Source organism: Eubalaena glacialis, chromosome 19, assembly GCF_028564815.1.
Source record: "Eubalaena glacialis isolate mEubGla1 chromosome 19, mEubGla1.1.hap2.+ XY, whole genome shotgun sequence".
Classification (NCBI taxonomy): Eukaryota; Metazoa; Chordata; class Mammalia; order Artiodactyla; family Balaenidae; genus Eubalaena; species Eubalaena glacialis.
The window spans coordinates 63,723,163-63,745,021 of NC_083734.1; the positions used below are offsets into that span (position 1 = coordinate 63,723,163).

The 21,859-nt window shown below is 41.0% G+C and overlaps 1 protein-coding gene across 7 annotated transcripts in view; it reads right to left on the bottom strand.

Moving 5' to 3' along the window:
• The window catches only part of HELZ (helicase with zinc finger), a 152,315-nt gene that overhangs the window by 123,727 nt on the left and 6,729 nt on the right, over positions 1-21,859 (bottom strand). For all 7 annotated transcript variants that reach the window (XM_061175349.1, XM_061175347.1, XM_061175348.1 and 4 more), the window contains 2 exons: positions 4,128-4,355; positions 1,758-1,794 (listed from right to left, as the gene is read on the bottom strand). In XM_061175349.1, the coding sequence (XP_061031332.1) occupies positions 1,758-1,794; positions 4,128-4,337 (247 nt within the window). In that variant the 5' untranslated portion in view covers positions 4,338-4,355. The remainder of the gene's footprint in view (positions 1-1,757; positions 1,795-4,127; positions 4,356-21,859) is intronic.

The window sequence follows — 21,859 nt, forward strand, 5'->3', positions numbered from 1 at the left end:
CTTTTATTTTGGTAATTCAGCAGCTGTAAAATAGTATCTCACTTGAAAACGCTAAGTAAAACAATTAACAAAAAATGCAGCGTTCTTCCTTATGTTCCTTCACCCACAGCGTTTACCCTTCCACAACTCTTCACAAGTCAGTTACTCTTCTGGGACTTTGTGTGTCTCCAAATGAAAAGCATCAACCTCACTAGTACTCAAGGAAGGGAACATTAAAGAAAGAGGGGCCATTTCTCACACACAAGATTGTCACAATGTCAAGACTGAGAGGTTCCAGTTAGTGAGATCACAGGAAACAGACATTCAAGTATATTTTAACCCAGACATCCAACTTTTAAAACTCCTTAACCCAGATATCTAACTTTTAAGACTACCATAAAGAAACAAAGGTAACAGTAAGAAAGAATATATGTTTATTACAGGATGAACTATTACAAACTAGAAAACTAGAACCACCTGAATGCCCATCAATATGGGAATAGCTGAATAAATTACGGCACATCTATGCCATGGAATATTCAGCAGGAATTGGAGCTGATGTATTATTAACTTAGTAAGATGTCCATGATCTATTGTTACAGAAGAAAGCAAGAAACTCTGTGACGATCACATAATTCTTTTTTAATTTTTAAAGGAAGATCCTACCTATGTATTATAAGCATTTGTGCTTATCACTACAGAGAAAGGTGAAGAAGATGCAGCAAACTAATAACATGGTTCCTTCAGATGGGGGGAGAACGGGAAGTGGGTCCCTCCTTCATATTCCTCTATATTATCTGACTTATCATCTGGCTGTTGGTAACTTTTAAATGTCCACAGATAGTAAAGATTTTTTTAACGGAAGACTGTACTAGATATCTCTCAGGCCAATTAACTCCCAAAGTATACAATTCGATGAAGCAAGGTTTACGAAGAGGTCACTGAATCTTTAATGAATGGTTAAATTATGTCCAATATGCCCCAGGAGTAGATAAGATGGTTTTGTAAGGTTAACAACAAAAAGAGAGCTAATACTTTTAAAAGTTTTGACACAAAGGAGCAAATAGGAAAAAAACTTTAACTTATGTTAGACACCTCAGCCCCCCAACCCCAATTTGGATAACTGAAACATTATATTATCCAAATCACTGACCTGTGCAAAACTCCCACCAAGAGTGTGTGAGAATGTACACTGAACCCTCCTCCCACTCACTTCTAGATTCATTCTAGTGAATTGGCAGCAATCTCCAAGAAAAGGATTCCTATTCTATGAGTACCCAAAGAGCACGAATCTCATTAATCAATTTCCTGCCCAAAAGAAAACAGGAAAAAGCACTAAAGAGCATTCGATCAGTCTCTGCTCTCTAAGGGAAATCTTCTAATGAAGGGGAAAAGAACATTTTAGGAGGCAGAGGCCCAGCTTTTCAATTTATCCAAGCTTAACGTTTTAATCAATGTGTGTTATGTGCTACAGTTCTTAAAAGATGGCTCTTTATTGACTGAAAATACTCACACAAACTTTAAAAGGGCATTATCAATGTTCCCAAGGGAGTGACAGCAACGCCAACACTTGTGATTAGGAACAATGTTCACGTGCGCACCCATCATAGCAGGAAAGTCGCCATCCAAATTAGTCACTAGGCACCACCGTGAGGTGGGCTTTTTAAATATTATAATCACTTTTGAAATTAGCATATGAAAAAAACAAATCTTAAACACTGCTCAATTAAATAATTCAAAATCTTCACAGCAGAAAAGAATCCTGCTTTTAAACATACCATGCCTACAATCTTCATCAGCTTGCCCATAGTTTTTCTGCAAAATAAAAGATACAAGATAAAGTTAAGTAGTTCAAGGGCTGCTTAAAACAGATTTTATCAAAAAGCTCAGCTTTGTTTCAAAGTTTAATCATTAATGTTGCAAATTTAATAGTCACAGAGCAAAGCTAACTCATGTGCTGAGGATTACACAATATTCTACAAACAAACATTACAGTATACTTCCCTAGGCCATTTACTCACTCTCCTCCCTCTCGCCCTCTCTAACCTCGAGTCACCAGAAATCTCTTCCGCATCCTCGCTCTCAGCTAATTACTTTACTGAGGAAACTGCAGCCCTGAGAAGAGACTTTCCACAGATGGCCACTACCATGGCTGCCCACTTCCCGGCACACCGTGCCTTCCACCTGGTACCAGGTGAGCCAGCCCTGTTCCTTCCTAAAGCCCATCCTACCACCTGTGCAGATCTGCTCCAGGGCCTACTCAAGAACAGCACTCCAGCAAGCTTCTTCTGTTTCTCCTACGTCATTAATTTTCTGTTTCCTAATGGTTCAGTCCTATAAACAAACATGCTCTTATTTCTCTCATCTGAAAGGATCCTTCTCTTGACTTCACTTCTCCCACCAGCTACCATTCCATTTTTTTGTGCTTCAATGGGGCAAACTCCTCAAGAAGTGTCTATATCATGTATTTCAATTCCCTTCCCTCTGACTTTCTCTTAAACTCTCTTTTATCAGGCTTTCACCCACCACTCCATGGAAGCTGCTCTCAAGGAGGTCACCAGTGACTGCCAGTGAATCCAGTTAGATACACTTACATGTACCCATTTAGACACACTGTCATTTCTCAGTCAATTCTCAGTTCTCACGACTCTATTCACAGCAATGGACACTGAACATTCCCTCATTTGGACAGGCTTTCTTTGACTGGTTCCTAGGATAGCTTACTCTCTTAGTTTTCCTTAACCTCACGGGTTGCTTTTCAGGATGCTTTGCTTCTCCTCCCAACCTCTTAAACTAGTGCCACAAGACTGTCCTCAGCCCTCCCCTTCTCTCTACCTATACTCATTCCCCTGCTGATCTGACCCAGGTGTAAGACTTTATATATCATCTACAGGCCACAGACTCTCAAATTAACATCTTTAGCCCAGACCTCTCTCCCAAACTCCAGACCTGCATATCCAACTGCTTATTCAACATCTCCAGCTGGATATCTAAACGCCATCTCAAATCAGTATGTCCAAAATGAACTCTTTCCCATCTCCCCACCTACAGCCCTCTCATCTCAGTGTACGCAAACTCCACGCTGCCAATTGCTCAGACAGAAAAAGGGCGAAGTAAGTAAACTATGACTGCTCTATACCTCTCACGCCCTGCCTTCAGTACATCAGGACATCTGCTTCGTTCTATCTTCAGATTGTAACCAGAACAAACCACTTCTCACCATCTCCACTGCTAGCGTTTTGATCTGAGCCACTTCACCGCTGGCCTAGATTATTCTAATAGCTTCCAAACGAGTCTCCCTGCATCTGCTCTTACTCTTTTACAGTCTATTCTCAACACAAAGGCCAAATCACTCCTATTAAAGCAGATCATGCCACTCCTCTGCTCAAAATCCCACAACAGCGTCCCATCTCAAGTAGAGCAGACACCAGCCCTTACAGTGGCCTGAAGGGTCCCACAGGATCTAGCCCTGTTGCACTCTCCCCCTTGGGCACTTAACTCCAGCACAAGGGCCTCCCAACTGTTCCTCAGACGTGGCAGGCATGCTTCCGCCTCAGGAATTCCGCACTGACTGTTCCCTCTGCCTGTAATGATCTTCTTCCAGATTTCAACATGGCTCACTTCCTTACCTCCTTCGTATCACCTTATCATGAGGCCTATCTTAACCCAATTTAAAATTGCAACCCTATCCCTAACCCTAGTAACCCTCTATTCTACTTTTTTTCCATGCAGACTGTTACCTTCTAACAATCTAAAGTGTTTACTTATTTATAATGCCTATGGTTTATTGTCTGCCCCCCCTACTAGAAAAATTACTATGAAGGAGGGATCTTTCTCTTTCTTTTTCACCAACGTATAGCAAATACCTAGAACAGCGTAAACATTTGTTGAATTGAGTGAATAATATTTGTTGAAATATTTGTTGAATGGAGTGAATAATCCAAAATGCTATACAATAGTAATACTTTCAAGGCTGAAAAACACAGTTACTTGCCATCAAAGATATTCAGCAATCACTAGCCACTTCACTCATGTCCTCAGCCCAGAATGTGGTGATTTGTAGAAGCAGTGATCAGCAATAGTCCCCACTCACAGAAAACAGCCATTTTACATGGTTCAGCACTGGCTCATTGACAGTGTTTACTCACCAGCTGCAAAAAGGAGGCAATTCTGTAAAGAAGACTCTCGATTTTGATGCTTTCTATCTCCAGTGGACACGGCCCTGTGAAGTCAGCCATGGAGTACTGGCCAAGAGAAAGGAGGGCCTCTGTGCAGTGCTTGAGGGTCATTTCATAGTCCTGTCTCTTAAGTGATTCACACGCTTGTTCACATGACTTCTCAGCTCTTCTGTCTTCCATGACTCAGGGACAAAAATCCTAAAGACAGGGAGAAAGAACAAGTAAGAAAAGGTTTTAAAAACTTATTGTCAATTCTAGCCCCATTCCTAACTCAACTGGGTCAACTATCTATCTAAATAGTTAGTCTCAACCAGCCTTTTGATCAAGGTCAGAGCTGAGCAGCAACTATTGATGTTACAAATTGTATACTTCTCTTTCATATTTTATGAAGTCTTTACTAAAATCCAAGCAAAATATCAACCGTAAGTCAGGATCATGCCAACAATACGTCAAATTTATAAATGAAACATGATGCTGAATATTACAAAGTGTAATAAGCCATGAAGGCGTCTCTTTTTTTTTTTTTAAACCAGAAGGTGCAAAAATGTTTCCTATCCCAGCCTCCTATTTTCGGTCTTACAATTCTGTAACTAAGACTGCAGAGAATCAAAGTCCATACCGTGTAGGATTTTTCCCACCAGTACAAAAAACTGGCTCAAGGGCAAGTTCGAACTGGCTATTAATTCAGTTCAGCAAACACTTCCTGAGGCCAGGCCCTGTGTTAGCAGCACTAAACTCAAAGAGGAAGCATGTCATCACTGCTTTCAAGAAACTCAGATTCTAGCAAGACAGGCAAAGCACAAGTGAAAAATAACAAGAAATACCTTCCATCTGCCGAAAGGCATGAGCTGGCCTCAAAAGAAGAACACAAGTTCACTGTGCAGAGATGATAGGGAGAGCATAGGGGAGTTCTTCAGAGAGAATGCACAAGAAATCACCAAGACAAGAGAAAGCACATGATAAACTCCAGGTGTGTCAGAGAAGGAGGGAAAGGAGCTAAGAATGCCCTCCAATGCCACAAGAAGTGAGGGCTTTATTCCATAGCAATGGAGCATGATGGGAGGTGTTTAAATAAAGAAGGAACCTATCGGGCAGTCCAGTGGTTGGGACTCCACGCTTCCACGGCGGAAAGGGGCGGGGGGAGGGTTTGATCCCTGGTCGGGGAACTAAGATCCCGCAGGCGGCATGGTGCGGTCAAAAAAAAAAAAAAAGAAGGAACCTATCATGTAGAAGTCCTGTGAACAACTGGTGAGAAGCAGGCATTGCCATTAATAACAGACCACTAAGCAGTCCAAGTAAAAGAGATTGAGAATTCAAGCGCAGCCTCTCCTGAGCTATATCACTCATAATGCAGGGAGCAGAAAACCTGGGCAAAGAAGACCTAAACTCCTTTGACCTGACAGTCACAACACTGCTTCGGAGGATCACTCTTGCTGACCTCTTATCACCATCTCTGTCGGTACGGAGACTGCTCTTCTTGCCTGTTCCCACCCTCACTCACTCTCCCCACTTTCTACCTTACCAAATGGCCCCAAGGCACAGGTCTCCTCCATCTTTCCAAAGCTCGATTTATGCCACTTTGCTTTTAAAAAGGACCCACGTTAGTGCCTGTTTTCCTAACCAAAAGAAATCCAAAGAGGATATCTGCTTTTACAAAAAAGGGGGGAACGTGACAACAGCGTTCGGCATGTGTTTTGCAGCAGCCCTTACGGAGGCAATTCGCACTGTGAGCTGCAAAAGCGGGTGAAAGGGGCACCGCCCAGCTCCCTCCCGGGAACCACACTGAGCACCTCAGCATCAAACCGCCATAGCTTCGAACTGTCGCTGAGCTTCTGTGCTGTAGCTCAGTTTATTTTGTGCATCCGTTAGCAAGATGTGTCCTATGGTCATCGCTTCCTCGCTTTACGCCATTTCGGCTTATGAAAGGTTTCATGGGAACGCGCTACTTTCAGACATTGGGGGAAACCCATACTTATCGTCCTCCCGCCTCTCTCCAGCCTACACATCCACTCTCGGCCTGGCCTTTCCAGCTTTGAAAAGACAACCTGGCTCCGCCCTCTGCCGCCTATATACTGCAGTGAACGATGAGGGGAGAAGCTGACAGGCAGACAAAAGGCAGCAGCAGTGAGTGAGGCCTGATGACAGACATCGGAAGAGGTCCAGGCCCCTTCAACTTTTGAGATGTTTGGTATAACAAAAAATGTAGAAACACCTAAGGGATGGGATGAGAAAGAGCTCAAAATGGACTTCAGTATTTGTTAGTATTTGTTAAATATGGGTGGTACATACATGGGGTACAATGTAATATTCTCCACTTTTCTCAGTATGAAATTTTTAATTAAAAAAATACCAAAACACGGTTTTTAAAATTACAGGATATTTAAAATGTTTATACATTTGACAAGTTAACACAACACAAAAAATGAAATCTAATTGTGTTATTCACAAGGTAATCCAACAAATATTTAGAGTATTGTACCCTCAGGCATAACACGGCCTCCCTTTAAACTTCCTCAGCTCTCCCTCACTGGGCTATAATTCCCAGTTTACTTTAAGGGAACTTAAATGTTTAAGTTATAGTTGGTGTTTATGTCCCTTATACAAACATGCATTAATTTGGGGAAATCAATTATCAAACAAACAACAAAAGTAATCATTTCTACATTACTAACGTGACTTTGCCCATTAGAGATGAGAATGGCATTACAAGATCATCAGTAACTTATTCTATAGGCCAGAGCTGATGCTATTGACATTTTGGGCTGAACAATTCTTTGTTGCGGAAGGCTGTCCTGTGCTTCATAAGATGTTTCAGCAGCATCCCGGCCTCTGACCACTAGGTGCCAGGAGCACGTCTCCTGACTTACGACAACTAAAGATGTCTGTCTCCAGACATCAGCAAATGTCCCCTGGGGGGCAAAATCATTCCTGGTTGAGACCTACTGATATAAACAAGCATATAGTGTTTGCTTGCCAGATAACAGCAACAGAAGATGGATAAATCCATGGATTCCAAAGGTCCTAGAATTAGCAAATCTTCTCTATAAAACTCCTAGCCCACATCTAGAAAATATTACAAAAAGAAGTAAAATGAAAAGAAAAACTAACAACACAATAGCTAAAATCTTTACTAGGGAGAGAACACAGCACAGTGATCCAAAGCACAGACTTGGAGCCAGAGGACTTACATTCAGAACTCACCAGCTGTCACTCACCAACTGTGTCACTCACCAGCTGTGTGACCTGGAGCAAATGACTTAGCCTCAAGTATCTCAACTTGCTCACCTCTAAAATGGCAAGAAGACAACTAATACCTACCTCCTATGGTTATTTATTTTCACTTAAGAATTAAGTGAAATAATACGTGTAAAGTGCTTAAAAGAATGCCTGGCATACAGTGAGTGCTCAGTAAGTGTTAGCTATTGTTATTTCACTAAAATTCCGTATTTTCAATTTATATAAAGTGGAAATCACTTTACAGATTTCAACATACAACACTGTATTTATAGAAAATAAAACATCATGCTATGTAACTACTTTATCTACTTGACAGAGGAATTATTTTCACCCATTTTCTCCATCTCGATAAAATAATAATGGTTATGATTATGCGATCATAATAATGATTATGCTCTCCAATAGCCATTGGAGAAACAAGTGTACTTGTACGTCGCTGACAAAGACAAGCTAACCCCTAAAACTGGCTCTGAGGGGAGATCACAAAGACTACCATCAACATTAATCACCAAACATATTAGCCGGGGAAATCTCAATAAAAGTAACACAGAAGTAGAGATTAGGGACAGAATTACTAACTCCGGGAGCTATGGGGGGAAGTGACTTAATTTCAAGAGTTAATGTCTCTGATATGTAGGCTCAGGTGCCCACCTCAGCACTGGATATGAAGATGCCTACCACAATTACGTTTGTTAATTAATCAGGTCCCAACAGTTCATTTCTAACTGCGGTCTCCCTGAACCTCACTGCGGGTACTTCTGTAGTGTAGCTCTCCATACAAGGCAGGTCTCTGGTAACTGTCTTCCCTGGTTCTTCAGAAAACAGCATGACCTGGCTACACATACTCCTGAAGAAGTTCAAGCGCCTTCTTGAAAAACATAAAATAGAAACTGCCAGCCGAAGTCAAAGTGAGACAATGTCTCAAGCCACGCTAAAACGGACTACAAAAAACACAGAGATCTAGAAACTACCTCTACACGAGGCCAGCTCCCAGACACACCTCACCATGTAGCCGACACTCTTGGCCAGCATACACGGATACACCCGTGTCTACAGCACGCGACCCTGCCACGTGGCGGACAGACACTGACCAAGCTGGGTCTTGTACAGCCTCTGCCACGGGGACAGAAAGGCCCGGAGAAGGGCGCTGAGTCGCCTGAACCCACCACCGTGGGAAGAAGCACCACGTCCACGCATTGCGAGGGCCGCCCCTATTTGCCTCAACTCTTCCTCTTCCTGTTAAAAATTATCCAACTTTCACCAAAAGAATACACAACACTAACTTTCTGCAAACTCCTGCCCCTGTGGGGAACGCATTCCTGGAGGATGTAACTCCACAGACAAAAAAGCTGGAATCAGAAACCAAGATTCTAATTCAAATCCATTAACCCCTGTGATCTGTTGCCGATCTACAAAAAGAGCCTAATAGCACATCAGTCGTTTGACCAGCCAGCGTCCATCCCTTTTTCTGGTAATAAAAGCCCACAAATTCCCTCAGAGTAGGCACCTCTCCCGGACCCTCAGTCAGCGTGGCTCTGGCGGGGTCGACTCCGCCAAAGAGCCACGGGTGCCATGTGACCAGAACTGGTCAATCCCAGTCTCACAGCCTCAAACAGCGATCGGCTCCAGGTCAGACATGTGACCCCATAAGAGCCAATGAGACATCATGAGACTTTTGCTGAGGCTTCTCGGAAAGAGACAGGCGCTCTTTCCGGCTGAATCTAAACGCTAACAGGCTACAGGGGGTGAATATGCTACAGCCATTTTTCTAACATACAGTTCCTACAACTAAAGTCCATACAGGAAAAGGCAGAGTTGACTCGTGGGGAGAACCTGAGTCCTGATGACTTTACTTGAGCCCTGAATCCAGCTAGCTGTGCCTGACTTTGCAGTTAGGTGAGCCTAACTCAAATTTCTTTCCAGCTTAAGCCAATTTAGGTTGATATTTCAGGCAGCTGAAGCGAACTGATGTATATGTGTATATCTGATTAGTACCTCACAGGATGTGAAAAATGGAATGAACTGATAGTTGTCTTGTAAAACAGTGTATATACACATGATTACTAAAAACACTGGTCACAGGTATTGATTAATAATAACAAGTGTAAAGAGAAAAAAGTGGGCACGGGAGAGAAATGACTTAGTGTGATATGTGGTTATTCTGACTCTTGAAAATATTCCAAAACATTTGTTTAAACAATTTTATCATAAAGCTATTTCAGCAATAATAATAAAAATAATAACAAGAGCCATTTGCTGAATGCTTACTGTGGGCCAGATGCTGTTGAAATGACTATATTACGTAATCTACTTGATTCCTCATAATAACCTTACAAGGTGGATGTTATTATTATCATTCCCACTAACAGATAAGGAAACTGAAGCACAGAGAAGTTAAGTTACTCACCCACAGTTACACTGTAAATAAAAGGCAGGATTCAAATCCAGACATTCTGATGCAGCTCGTGCTTTTAGCCATGACACTGAATCTGAACCTACACTCAAAGTTCTAATGCTGTTCCAGTGAAGCAGAAACTCAAACTCAGGCACTCCCAAAAGCATCAAATGTCAATGAAATATACCACTATTTTAACCCTGGAAGAGTCTTAAGGACTAATTCCTACATAGTTCTGCATTATGAAAGTATACATATTTAACCACATTAGTGATTATCATTTTTTAAAAAAAAGTGTGGAAACCCTCACAAACCTAAACCAATTGCATCCTTTGGTTAAACAAAAGTCCTAGATGTTCCCAAGACTAAGGAGTATATTAATTAGCACTACCTTTCCAGAAAATAACATTTGCACCTTCCACAAAGTCAACTTTAGGAGAACATTCCCGTCACTAAGTTACTTTTCACCACTTTTATAGAACAGAAACTTATTTTAAAATCTACCCATCTTAGTATAATATAAAAAAGAAAAAAATTTATGAATTGGACTTTCTCAAAATTAAACCTTTTTGCTATTTGAAAGACATTATTATGTTAGAAGGATGGGAAGCCAAGCTAAAGACTGAGAGAAAACCAACTGCAAATCACATACCTGAAAAAGGATTTGTATCCAAATATATAAAGAATTCTCAAAACTCAACAGTAAGAAAACAACCCAATTAAAAGCTAGGCAAAAGATTTCAACGGGCACTCCACTAAGAGGATCTAATGATGGCAAATAAGCACATGAAAAGATGTCCAATGGCATTAGTCATCAGAGAAATGCAAATTAAAACCATGATAAGATATTACTATATACCTATTAGAATGGCTAAATTAAAATCACTGATAATATCAGTGATGTGGAATAGGTGGAACTCTCATACATTGCTAGTGGGAGAATATAAAATGGTACAGACACTCTGGAAAAAGGGTTGACAGTTTCTTATAAAGTTAAAAATATACTCACTATATCCCCCAGCAGATGATATAGTGAGTCCCTCTCCCCAGAGACAGCTACCCTAAAGATAAATGAAAACTATGTTTGCACAAAAGTCTGTACACAAATGTCTACAGCAGCTCTATTCGTAACTGTTAAAAACTGGAAACAACCCAAATGTCCTTTAATGAGTGACAATGGAAAACTACTCAGTAATAAAAAGGAATAAACTTTCAATACATGCAATAACTCAGATGAATCTCAAAGACAGAGTAAAAGAACCCAGTCTCAAAAGCTTACATGTATGATTCCATTTATATGACAGTCTCAAAACGACAAAACTATAGGGATGGAGAAAAGGTCAGTGGTTGCAGAGGTTATAGGATGGGGACAGTTAACTATAAAAGGATAGCATTAGGGAATTCTGGGGGGTGATAATATTATTCTGTATTCTGATTGTAGTGATGGCTGCGCAAACTACACGTGTTAAATTAACAGAATAAAAGAAAAAAGTTAGTTTTACTGCATGATAATTTTAAGAATAAAATTTTTAAATTATTTTTAAAATATGAATCTCAATGTCACAATGGACACGGTTTTTAAAAACTGGAAAGAAATAAAGAAGGATAAGTTTGTTAATAAAAGGAAAACCTATACATTTCCCTTTCTGCAAATGTAGGTTTTCGAGGCAAGAGCAGAGCCTCAGAAAGAATGTCTGCAAACAGAACAATCACTAGTTCACTAAGTACAAAATGTAGGATACTTTGAAGAATACTTTTGAAGAATCCCATCACAGCTAGATAATTGGTCCAGGACCAAAAGTAAATACTGGAAGAAGAATGAAATCAACAGTGTACCACAGAGGTGGCAGGCAGACTGGCCTGGGCTAAGACATGTTCAGTACTAGATAACAAGAAGGGTGGTGATTTGTAAGCATCATTCTCGTCCCACTGTGGACTTCCTTCTGCGACAGTATAAGGATAACCACCAGATCATCTTGAGATCAAGTCATGAAATGTACTTTTATATTTTTAAAGATCAATTATTGTCCTTAAATTAACTTTTCTTATTAATTTGGTCATGGTCCTCTTTTACTTCTAAAAAATTAAATCTTATTTGATTAGAGACAGACTTCAAAAAATAAAAATAAACTGTGATCAAACAGCAGGAACAAACAGTAGTAACTAAAATTTCTTCAATCTAAATTGAAGATGATTTCTGTATCTCTGTCTTTTACATTTGTCTCCATTAGGGGGAAAAAAATTATCCACCTCATAATTAACTTGGCCGGAACGGATGAGACCGCATTGGCAACGGTTTCAGAAGACCAATGAGCTGCGCTAAAACATCCCCACGCTCCCCACGCTCCCCACGCTCCCCACGCTCCCCACGCTCCTCCCCACGCTCCCCACGCTCCCCCTGAGCGGAAATGACCACACGTACGTTTCTTTACGTAACTAACAAAACAAAAACTTAAACAAAAGAAGAACTACTAGAAAAAAAATTAGAGATTCATTTTTTTAAGTCAGTAGTTTGCCTTTAGTCAGTAATTTGCCTCATACATTATTATTTTCCCCGTGGAAACCCAATTATTATCCTGAAAACAAGACCATTTTAGAAAGTAAATGCATTGTGACAAAAGAAAGAAAAGGCAGATTGATACATTATGAAAATAACTCACACGCCATACCCTGAGGAGTCAGGAAGCCATGGCCGAGCAGGCCCCCTTCTCCTCAACCGACAGCACAGCTGTGGGGAAGACACTGCAGCTAGAAGCGTGTCACACTTCCTCAGGGAGGAAGCAAGTTACAGACCACTCTAGAGACGGCACCCATAAACTGACGGCCACGCTCATTACCCAACGTCCAGGCCACCCACAGGCTGACTGCAACCCAACTTTCCCACCATTCCCACACAGGCCCCAGGGACCATCAGGCCTCTGAGGCTCTGCCAATGCCCTTCCCTCTACCCAAATATTCTTTCCCTCCTCTCTCCGGACCTGAATCCTGCCCAGCTCTAAATAACACTTCAAGGCCTATTTCCCTAAGAATGCCTCTCTCAAAACCAAAATTACTTCCTATAGAATGATCTGCCTCTTACTCATCCATTATCTTTGATTAAATACATCATGCAAGATGCCTTATCTGACCAACACAACTATTTTATAAATAGGAGTCATGTTTTATATCATCTATATCCCCACGACAACCATTCAGCTCACTAAAACCATTCAATAAATACTCTAATTGAATTTCCGAAAGAGTTGACCTAAAATAACCTAAATGCCAAGCATTCCAAGAACTGTCCTGAACCAAATTCACTTCTCATTCGAATGCCAATGTCATAGACAGGGATGTTGTATTGTCTTTAAATGTACTTGCCTTTATCCAAAACTAGAATCTGTGATGAATCTATGGGACATACATGTAAAATATTCTGCAAAGTAAAAAAGCTTTATTGTACTGTGCTTAATATTCAGCCAGACTTGCATTTTTCTCTAAAACTTATAAAATTACTGAGTATGCAGGAAGCATTAGAAGAGAGACTAAGTCTATTGAGAAGAAAACTGGAAGCGAAGGTCATCAATCATTTTCTACTTTGAATAATCTCTTTCATAAAGAGGTAAATTCTCCTAAATTCCAGAATGAATGGAATTCAATACAGCAAAGTAAAATGCTTTAAATACATAAAATAAATATCTTAATGGACCTTCCACCATCTGTTTTAGTAACTTAAATTATAAAAAGAAAAACCCTAAATTTAAGAAAAGTTATATCAAGAGCTAAAATTGAGATTTTTTTTTCCATCTATTACTTTGATTTTCCTGACCCATTTTTGCGAATTGTCAGCATTCTGGATCAATAATTCCAAATTATTTCTTGAAGAGAGTGAGATTCCTCCCAAGTCATTTAACATGCTTACTAATCAATAAAGATATGAAAAAACAAAAAACCCATATTTATGAAGCAAATCATATTAAAAGACTGACTTTGAGAAAAGGTTGCTGCTTGCCAAGAAAATTTGATTATTATAAAACATTTTCTGTCATTTGTATTTCTTCATTTTCCCTTCCAGATTATCTGTGTAGCCTTGTAAACACATCATAATCCAAAGCAGTTGAGCTTTATAAATAAAATGTAAATCAACACAAGAGAGCCAACTGCATAATTAAAACAAAAGCGTACCACCACCACGACCATCATCATCCCAAGCAGACTACAAAATAGCAAGCAGATTATAAAATAATAGTCTATAAGCCTGCTTTTGTAAATATATATCTATATGCATTGAATATCTTATATAAAAAGCCAAGAGATAGAGATGAAACAAAATATTAAAAGTAAATATCTCCTTCCCCAAAACCCTAACTCCATTCTAATCATGAGGAGATCATCACACAAACCCAAACTGAGGGACAGTCTATGAAATACCTGAACCAGGACTCTTCAAAATTGTCATTAAAAAAAGGAAAGTCTGGGACTTTCCTGGTGGTGCAGTGGTTAAGAATCCGCCTGCCAATGCAGGGGACACGGGTTCCAGCCCTGGTCCGGGAAGATCCCACATGCCGCAGAGCAACTAAGCCCGTACGCCACAACTACTGAGCCTGCGCTCTAGAGCCCGCAAGCCACAACTACTGAGGCCACACGCCACAACTACTGAAGCCCGCGCACTCAAGGGCCTGTGTGCCGCAACTACTGAGCCTGGGTGCTGCAATTACTGAAGCCCGCGCACCTAGAGCCCGTGCTCCGCAACAAGAGAAGCCACCACAATAAGAAGTCTGCGCACCACAACGAAGAGTAGCCCCCACTTGCCACAACTAGAGAAAGCCCGCGCGCAGCAACAAAGACCCAACACAGCCAAAAATAAACAATAATAAAAAATAAATAAATAAAGGCATCATCATATAAAAACAAATGAGGAAATAATTTTTTCAAAAAAGAATAACTGGTGGGGCAGTGGTTAAGAATCCGCCTGCCAGTGCAGGGGACACGGGTTCGAGCCCTGGTCCAGGATGATCCCACATGCTGCAGAGCAACGAAGCCCGTGTGCCACAACTACTGAGCCTGCGCTCTAGAGCCCGCGAGCCACAACTACTGAGCCCGCATGCCTAGAGCCCGTGCTCCGCAACAAGAGAAGCCACTGCAATGAGAAGCCCATGCACCGCAGCGAAGAGTAGCCCCCGCTCACCGCAACTAGAGAAAGCCCGTGTGCAGCAACAAAGACCCAACGCAGCCAAAACTAAATTAAACAAATAAATTTATTTTTTAAAAAATAATAAAATAAAAATTAAAAAAGAATAAAATGGAAACTAAAAAAAAAAAAAAAAAAAGGAAAGTCTGAAAAACTGTCAGAGCCCAGAGGACATGACAACCACATTCAACGTGGATCCTGGATAGATCCCTGAACAGAAAAAGAACTCTGTGGGAAAATGAGAAATCCAAATAAAATCTGGAAATTAGTTAATACTGATGTTCCAATGATGGTTTCTTAGATTTGACAAATGTACCTTAAAAATGTAAGATGTTAACAATGGTGGGTTAAGAGTATATGAGAACTCTGACCTACATTTACAACTTTCTGTAAGTCTAAAATTATTCCAAAAGTAAAAGTAGGTAGCTCTGAGTGGTGGATTACAATTTTTTTAAATTCATTTGCATTTTCTAATTTTTCAACAAGCAACATGCTTAATTATCATGAAAAACTAAAAGGGAAGGGATAACTATTCTAGATTAAAAGAAACTAAAGAGGGGCTTCCCTAGTGGCACAGTGGTTAAGAATCTGCCTGCCAATGCAGGGAACACGGGTTCGAGCCCTGGACCGGGAAGATCCCACATGCCGCAGAACAACTAAGCCCGTGCGCCACAACTGCTGAAGCCCGCACGCCTAGAGCCCGTGCTCCGCAACAAGAGAAGCCATCACAGTGAGAAGCGCGCGCACCGCAACGAAGAGTAGCCCCTGCTCACCGCAACTAGAGAAAGCCCGCACACAGCAACGAAGACCCAACGCAGCCAAAAATAAATAAATTAATTAAAAAAAAAAAAAGAAACTAAAGAGACAGAAACAAACAAAAGGGCTTCCCTGGTGGCGCAGTGGTTGAGAATCTGCCTGCTAATGCAGGGGACATGGGTTCGAGCCCTGGTCTGGGAAGATCCCACATGCCGTGAAGCAACTAGGCCCGTGAGCCACAACTACTGAGCCTGCGCATCTGGAGCCTGTGCTCCGCAACAAGAGAGGCCGCGATAGTGAGAGGCCCGCGCACCGCGATGAAGAGTGGCCCCCGCTTGCCACAACTAGAGAAAGCCCTCGCACAGAAACGAAGACCCAACACAGCCAAAAATAAATAAATAAAAAAAAACAAACTAAAGAAATAAAATACATGTCGGGGAGAAATAGGAAAAATTATACATGGACTTGATATCTGATAGTATAACTATTAGTGTTACTGAATTATCTTCTTAGGTGTGATAATGGTATTATGTTTATGAAGAAATATGTCCTCGTTCTTAGGAGACACACGATGAAGTATGAATGAAATGCCATCTAAGATGTCTGCCACTTACTTTCAGCTGGCTCAGGAAAAAAAAGAATTCTATTTATTTGACAGAGAAAGAGAGACAAGGCAAATTATGACATAACGCTAACAACTGCGTATTGATTATACTATTCTTACAACTTTGCTGTAGGCGTAAAGATTTTCATAATATAAATTAAACTAACAGTTTTCTTTAACTTAAAAAAGATTCAAAACCCAAACTAATCCAGAAGTTATAATCTTCTCGTAAATATAAAATATATTTTATTTTATGCTGCTTAATTCATCTCCTCCAAATTAAAAAAAAAAAGATTGAAAAGAGGTGACTTATTTTACATAGTAAGGAATTATAGCTAACATCCAGGAGTAATATTTAGGTTTCCTTCAAATTGATATTGAATACAGTCTTTTTAATCATCTGAGCAGTTTAAACTGATCTTGGGCTCATTAATTGCTAACTTACCTAGTTTTTTTAAATAAATATGTTTATTTGAATAGAATTACCTTATCCCTTAAAGAAGCCGGAAAGAAGATTAAATAACCCAGAAGACACTGTTGGAAACTGTAAAGAAGTATAAGAAATAGAGTCACTGGCAGAAGAGAAGAGCAGATCTCTTACAAAGCTGCATTCCATGTACCCTGCCTGGGTCAGACATAGTTCATCTTCAGCCGAAGATCCAGTATAGACCCATCTGCCCAAAATGCCTTTCTCCAACTGAGAAAGAAGTGAAAATGCTAAGACATACGAGAACATTCGTTGCTGTCTACAGCTAATTGAATTAGAAATCTTTAATACCATTTCTAGTCCTGAAATTCTATTATTCTACATAAAACACCTTTAAAAACAAGTATATATTATCATTTCACACCCATTAGGAGGGCTACTATCAAAAAAATAGAAAATAACTGTTGGCGAGGGTGTGGAGAAATTGGAACCCTTTTACATTTCTGGTGGACATAAAATGGTACCACTGCTATGGAATACAATATGGGGATTCCTCAAAAAATTAAGCACAGAATTACCATATGATCTAACAATTCCAATTCTGGGTATTTCCCGAAAGAACTGAAAGTAGGGACCTGAACAGATATGTATACACCCAAGTTCACAGCAACATTATTCACAACAGCCAAAAGGTGGAAGCAACCCGAGTATCTATCAAAAGATGGATGGATTAAAAAAAATGTGGTATTTACATACAATGGCATATTATTTAGCCTTAAAAAGGAAGAAAATGCTGCCACATGCTACAATATGGATGAACCTTGAAGACATGCTAAGTGAAATAAGCCAGTCACAAAAAGACAAATATTGTATCAGTGCACTTATATGAGGTACCTATGGTATGAATGGACCCTATTCAAATTCTTAGAAACAGAAAGTAGAATGATGTTTGCCAGGTGCTTGAGGGAGAGGGGAATGGAGGGTTAGTGTTTAATGAGTACAGAACTTCAATTTGGGAAGATGACAAAGTTCTGGAGATGGATGGTGGTGATGGTTGTGCAACAATGTGAATGCACTTAATGACACTGAATTATACGCTAAAATGATTAAAATGGTAAATTTTATGTTATGTATATTTTAACAATATTCAAAAAAACACCCCACAAGTATGCAAGCCATAATACCCTCCTAACCCTCCTTAAAAGGAGTGAGGCCCATGCCCTAACCCTGATGCAAACTTAAGGAACGCTCACTGCCCATGTCCCAATCTTCCCTGCCCATGAAGGAGAACCCAGAGCTGGCAGCGCAGAGCCAGAGCAGAGGCGGGAACTGGTCCTGATGTTACTCCCACTGAATCAACTCAGAAAAGCCAAAACAGAGGGTAAGGCCCAAGGTGACTGACAGAGGCAGGCTAGGGAAGAGAAGGCAAAGGCAGAAGGAAGGAAATCCTTGAGAACACGGGCAGCTGATGAGACTGGGAAGGGACACCACAGCTGTGAGGAAAAGGAGGCTCAGCGAACAGGGGAAATCAGAGAAGGGAAGTGCCCCAAGGTAAGGAAACAGAGCAGGAGGAGAAAAAAGAAGAACGGTAAACGAGAAGGGGATCCATCCAAGAAGAGATTCTTCCCAAGTACCAGCAGGAAAGTGACTTCCTTCCACGGAGGTGGCCATTTGTATCTAAAGAAACCAAGAAAGTTGGTGAAGCCTATAAAAAGTTAGGAAGAAAAATACTTTTCTATGTAAGAATATTAATATACCTCCCTCCACAGAGAATTATGTACTGCCATTTTTTTCATTTGTTTTTGTCTTTTTTTCTCCCACAAGAAGAGAACACTTACTTGTTTAGGAATAATTTCAGTCAGGGCCTACCTTTTTTATTTGTATCAAACACTAGTACGCCATGAACGAGCTAAAGCGTCCTAACGGCACAGGGGTAAGAGTATAGGCCTGAAGCCAGCTCTGCCTGAATCTGAATCCTGGCATGGTGACCTGAGGCAATCTGCTTAAAAATTTGCTTTGATTTCCAAATCTGCAAAATGGGAATAGTAACAGTGCTACACACTTCAAGGCATTGCTGCAAGAATTAAATAGGGTAAAATATGAAAGCACTTAGAACAGTGTCTGGCCCACACTAATCACTATTAAGGTATTAGCTTCCTATTATCCTCCAGACCTAGAACATGAGCTCCAGGAGAGCTGAGATTTTGTCTGTTTTGTTCCCTGTTGAAGCCTCAGGTACCTCACATAATTCTTTGTTGAATAATAAAAATGTATTGAATGCCAGCAACACAGAAGCCCAAAGGAATAGCACTACCTTTCTGTTATTACCAACAACTGAAATCTGCGTAACACTTGAGGCTCACACTTCACTGAGGGTTTTCTACACCTTATCTCAGGTGATTCTGTGACGCTGCCATTATTACCTCCGTCTCACAGACAAACGAAGGCTCAGAAGACGTAAGTGATTTGCCCAGGAATTCTGGCAATTAATACTACTTCTGTTCACTCTAGACCCCCACCCAGAAAGCTCAGAACATACCCTACTGAACTGTTCAATTCTCCTTAACTACAAATACCCAGAGTTCAAGTTCACCAAAACACTTTATCCAATTTGCTTCAATATAATTGATGGAGAGGGAGGAAACAGATGAAACAACATTAGTAACTATTAAAGTTGAACAACGGGTACAGTGGGATTGATTATACCCTTTCCACTTCTATACATCTGAAATTTACCATAATAAAAAAAATGTAATTAAAAAATAAACTCTTCGCTCCCAACATAAGCTCTGCCACTTCCAACTTCCTATTGAGCACACCTGGGTGCGAGGAAAACCGCACAGCAGAGAAGCTTCTCAGTCTGAGGCAGTGAAGAGAGCGCTGGAGTGGGAATCAGGAAGCTTCAGTCTTCGCTCTGCTCTGTCTAACTGTGAGACCTCACTGGCCCCTCCAGCTCCTCTGGGCCCTGAACTTCCTCTTCTGTTCCTTCCAGGGTTAAGATTCTGATTTCACCTTTCTAACTAGCTCCTTAAACTCAACACACAAAACCAAACTCGTCTTTTCTCTATGCTGAACCCCTAAGACCCGTTCTTCCTGCTGACTTCTGTATTCCTGCTGTCCCATTCTGCCGCCATCCAACCATGAAAACCTCAGCATCATCTCTGACTTGAGACACAGAACTGACTGTTCCCTTCCCCTCCTGCCTCATCAGTCACCACATCTCTGTTCAACCTCCGAAATCTCTCCTGACTCCACCACCTCCTTTCATTCCCAAGTACACCAACTCAGGCACTCATCATCCCTCACCCGGAGGAGAACCCTGAGCCCAGCTGAAAACCCTGTCTCTAGCTTCTCCTCACTGACGACCCATCGTATTCACCCTCCAAAACCCAGTCGTGACCTCGCAGCAGCCTCACTGCCCGCTATGTTCCTTCACGTAACCCAGGGTCCGGGTCACTTGGATACTCAGTTTCCGGACATCCGCCTCATTTCCAACACCGCCCCTCAGCCTTGGCTCAAGCTACCCTTCCCTCCAGAATGCCCTCTTCTTGCCACGGCGCCTCAATTTCACAGTGGTGCAATTTAAATGTCACCTCCTCAGTTGAAGTGTTCCCTTATATCCCCAAGGGGGCAGTATCGCTCCCTCCACTGAACCCCGAAGCACCTTGTCTGAACCCCTCTTACAGCACCCTTCAAATTCCTATTAGTCCTTTCTTTTTTTGGTGCCCCTACTATCTCCACTAGATGATTCGTTCCTTGTCAGAGGAAATGATGTTTTATTCATCTTTGTATCCTTCGGAACAGAGCTTCTCAAAGACTGTGCCATGGCACTGTGGTATGCCGCGAATGAGCTCAAGATGTCCTCGTCAGCGATCCCCTCAGCGCTCCCTCCACAAAGCGACTTCAGCAGCCAAAGCCCCAACGAGTCAGGCCTCAAGCGGCCTCAAGCAGCCTCAAGCAGCCCCCTCCTTCAACCACGTATGTGCTATGACGACCTGAGAGGCACTAAGAGGACGCGACGCGTGGCACGCAGCGGAAGCGCACTGCACATCTGCTGAGCTGGATCTCGGAATAACGCGCCTGTTCCCCTTCAACCACTATTCTCAAGAAAATTTACCATCTAGACTAGACTCCCTCTGAACATTCTCACCGAACACGTTCTGATCATCTTTTTAATAATCACCTGTTTATTAGCTGGTTATACTTGCCTTACCATCCAAAGCCCACGTCGATAGTTTACTGATTAAAATAGCAAAGGATATGAACAAACAATTCACCATGAAGAGACTCAAAGAGAAAAATTCAACATTATAGAACAAAAAAGTACAAATGCCACCTTACACTATTAAATAAGCAAAAACTTTTAAGGAATAAATGTATTTCTATCCAGCTATGGTGAAACAGGTACATCTGTATATCTGTTAGTAGTACAAACTGGGATAACATTCTTGAAAAACAGTATGGCGATATATATCAAAAGCCATAAAAACGTTCATACCATTTAACACAATAATGCATTCAAAAATTTATCCTAGAGATATAATTAGCCAGAAAAAAAATACAATAATATCTACAATAACGTAGATTAAAGTATTAACTGAAAACCAGCCAGCAACATAAATATCTAAAAAGATTTAAGTAAATTATTGACGGCATGACGATGAAATATTTTGCAGCCTCTCAAAGTGTAATCATGTCAATTAAAATTGTGACAACTATAACATGGAAATGTTTCATAATCTAATAAATAGGAAAAATTCAAATTATATGCATCATAATTAAAAATGAGTACAATAGGGCTTCCCTGGTGGCGCAGTGGTTGAGAATCTGCCTGTCAATGCAGAGGACACGGGTTCGAGCCCTGGTCTGGGAAGATCCCACATGCCGCGGAGCAACTAGGCCCGTGAGCCACAATTACTGAGCCTGCGCGTCTGGAGCCTGTGCTCCCCAACAAGAGAGGCCGCGACAGTGAAAGGCCCGCGCACCGCGATGAAGAGTGGTCCCCACTTGCCGTAACTAGAGAAAGCCCTCGCACAGAAACGAAGACCTAACACAGCCATAAATAAAATAAAATAAATAAATAATTTAAAAAAAAAAAATGAGTACAATAATA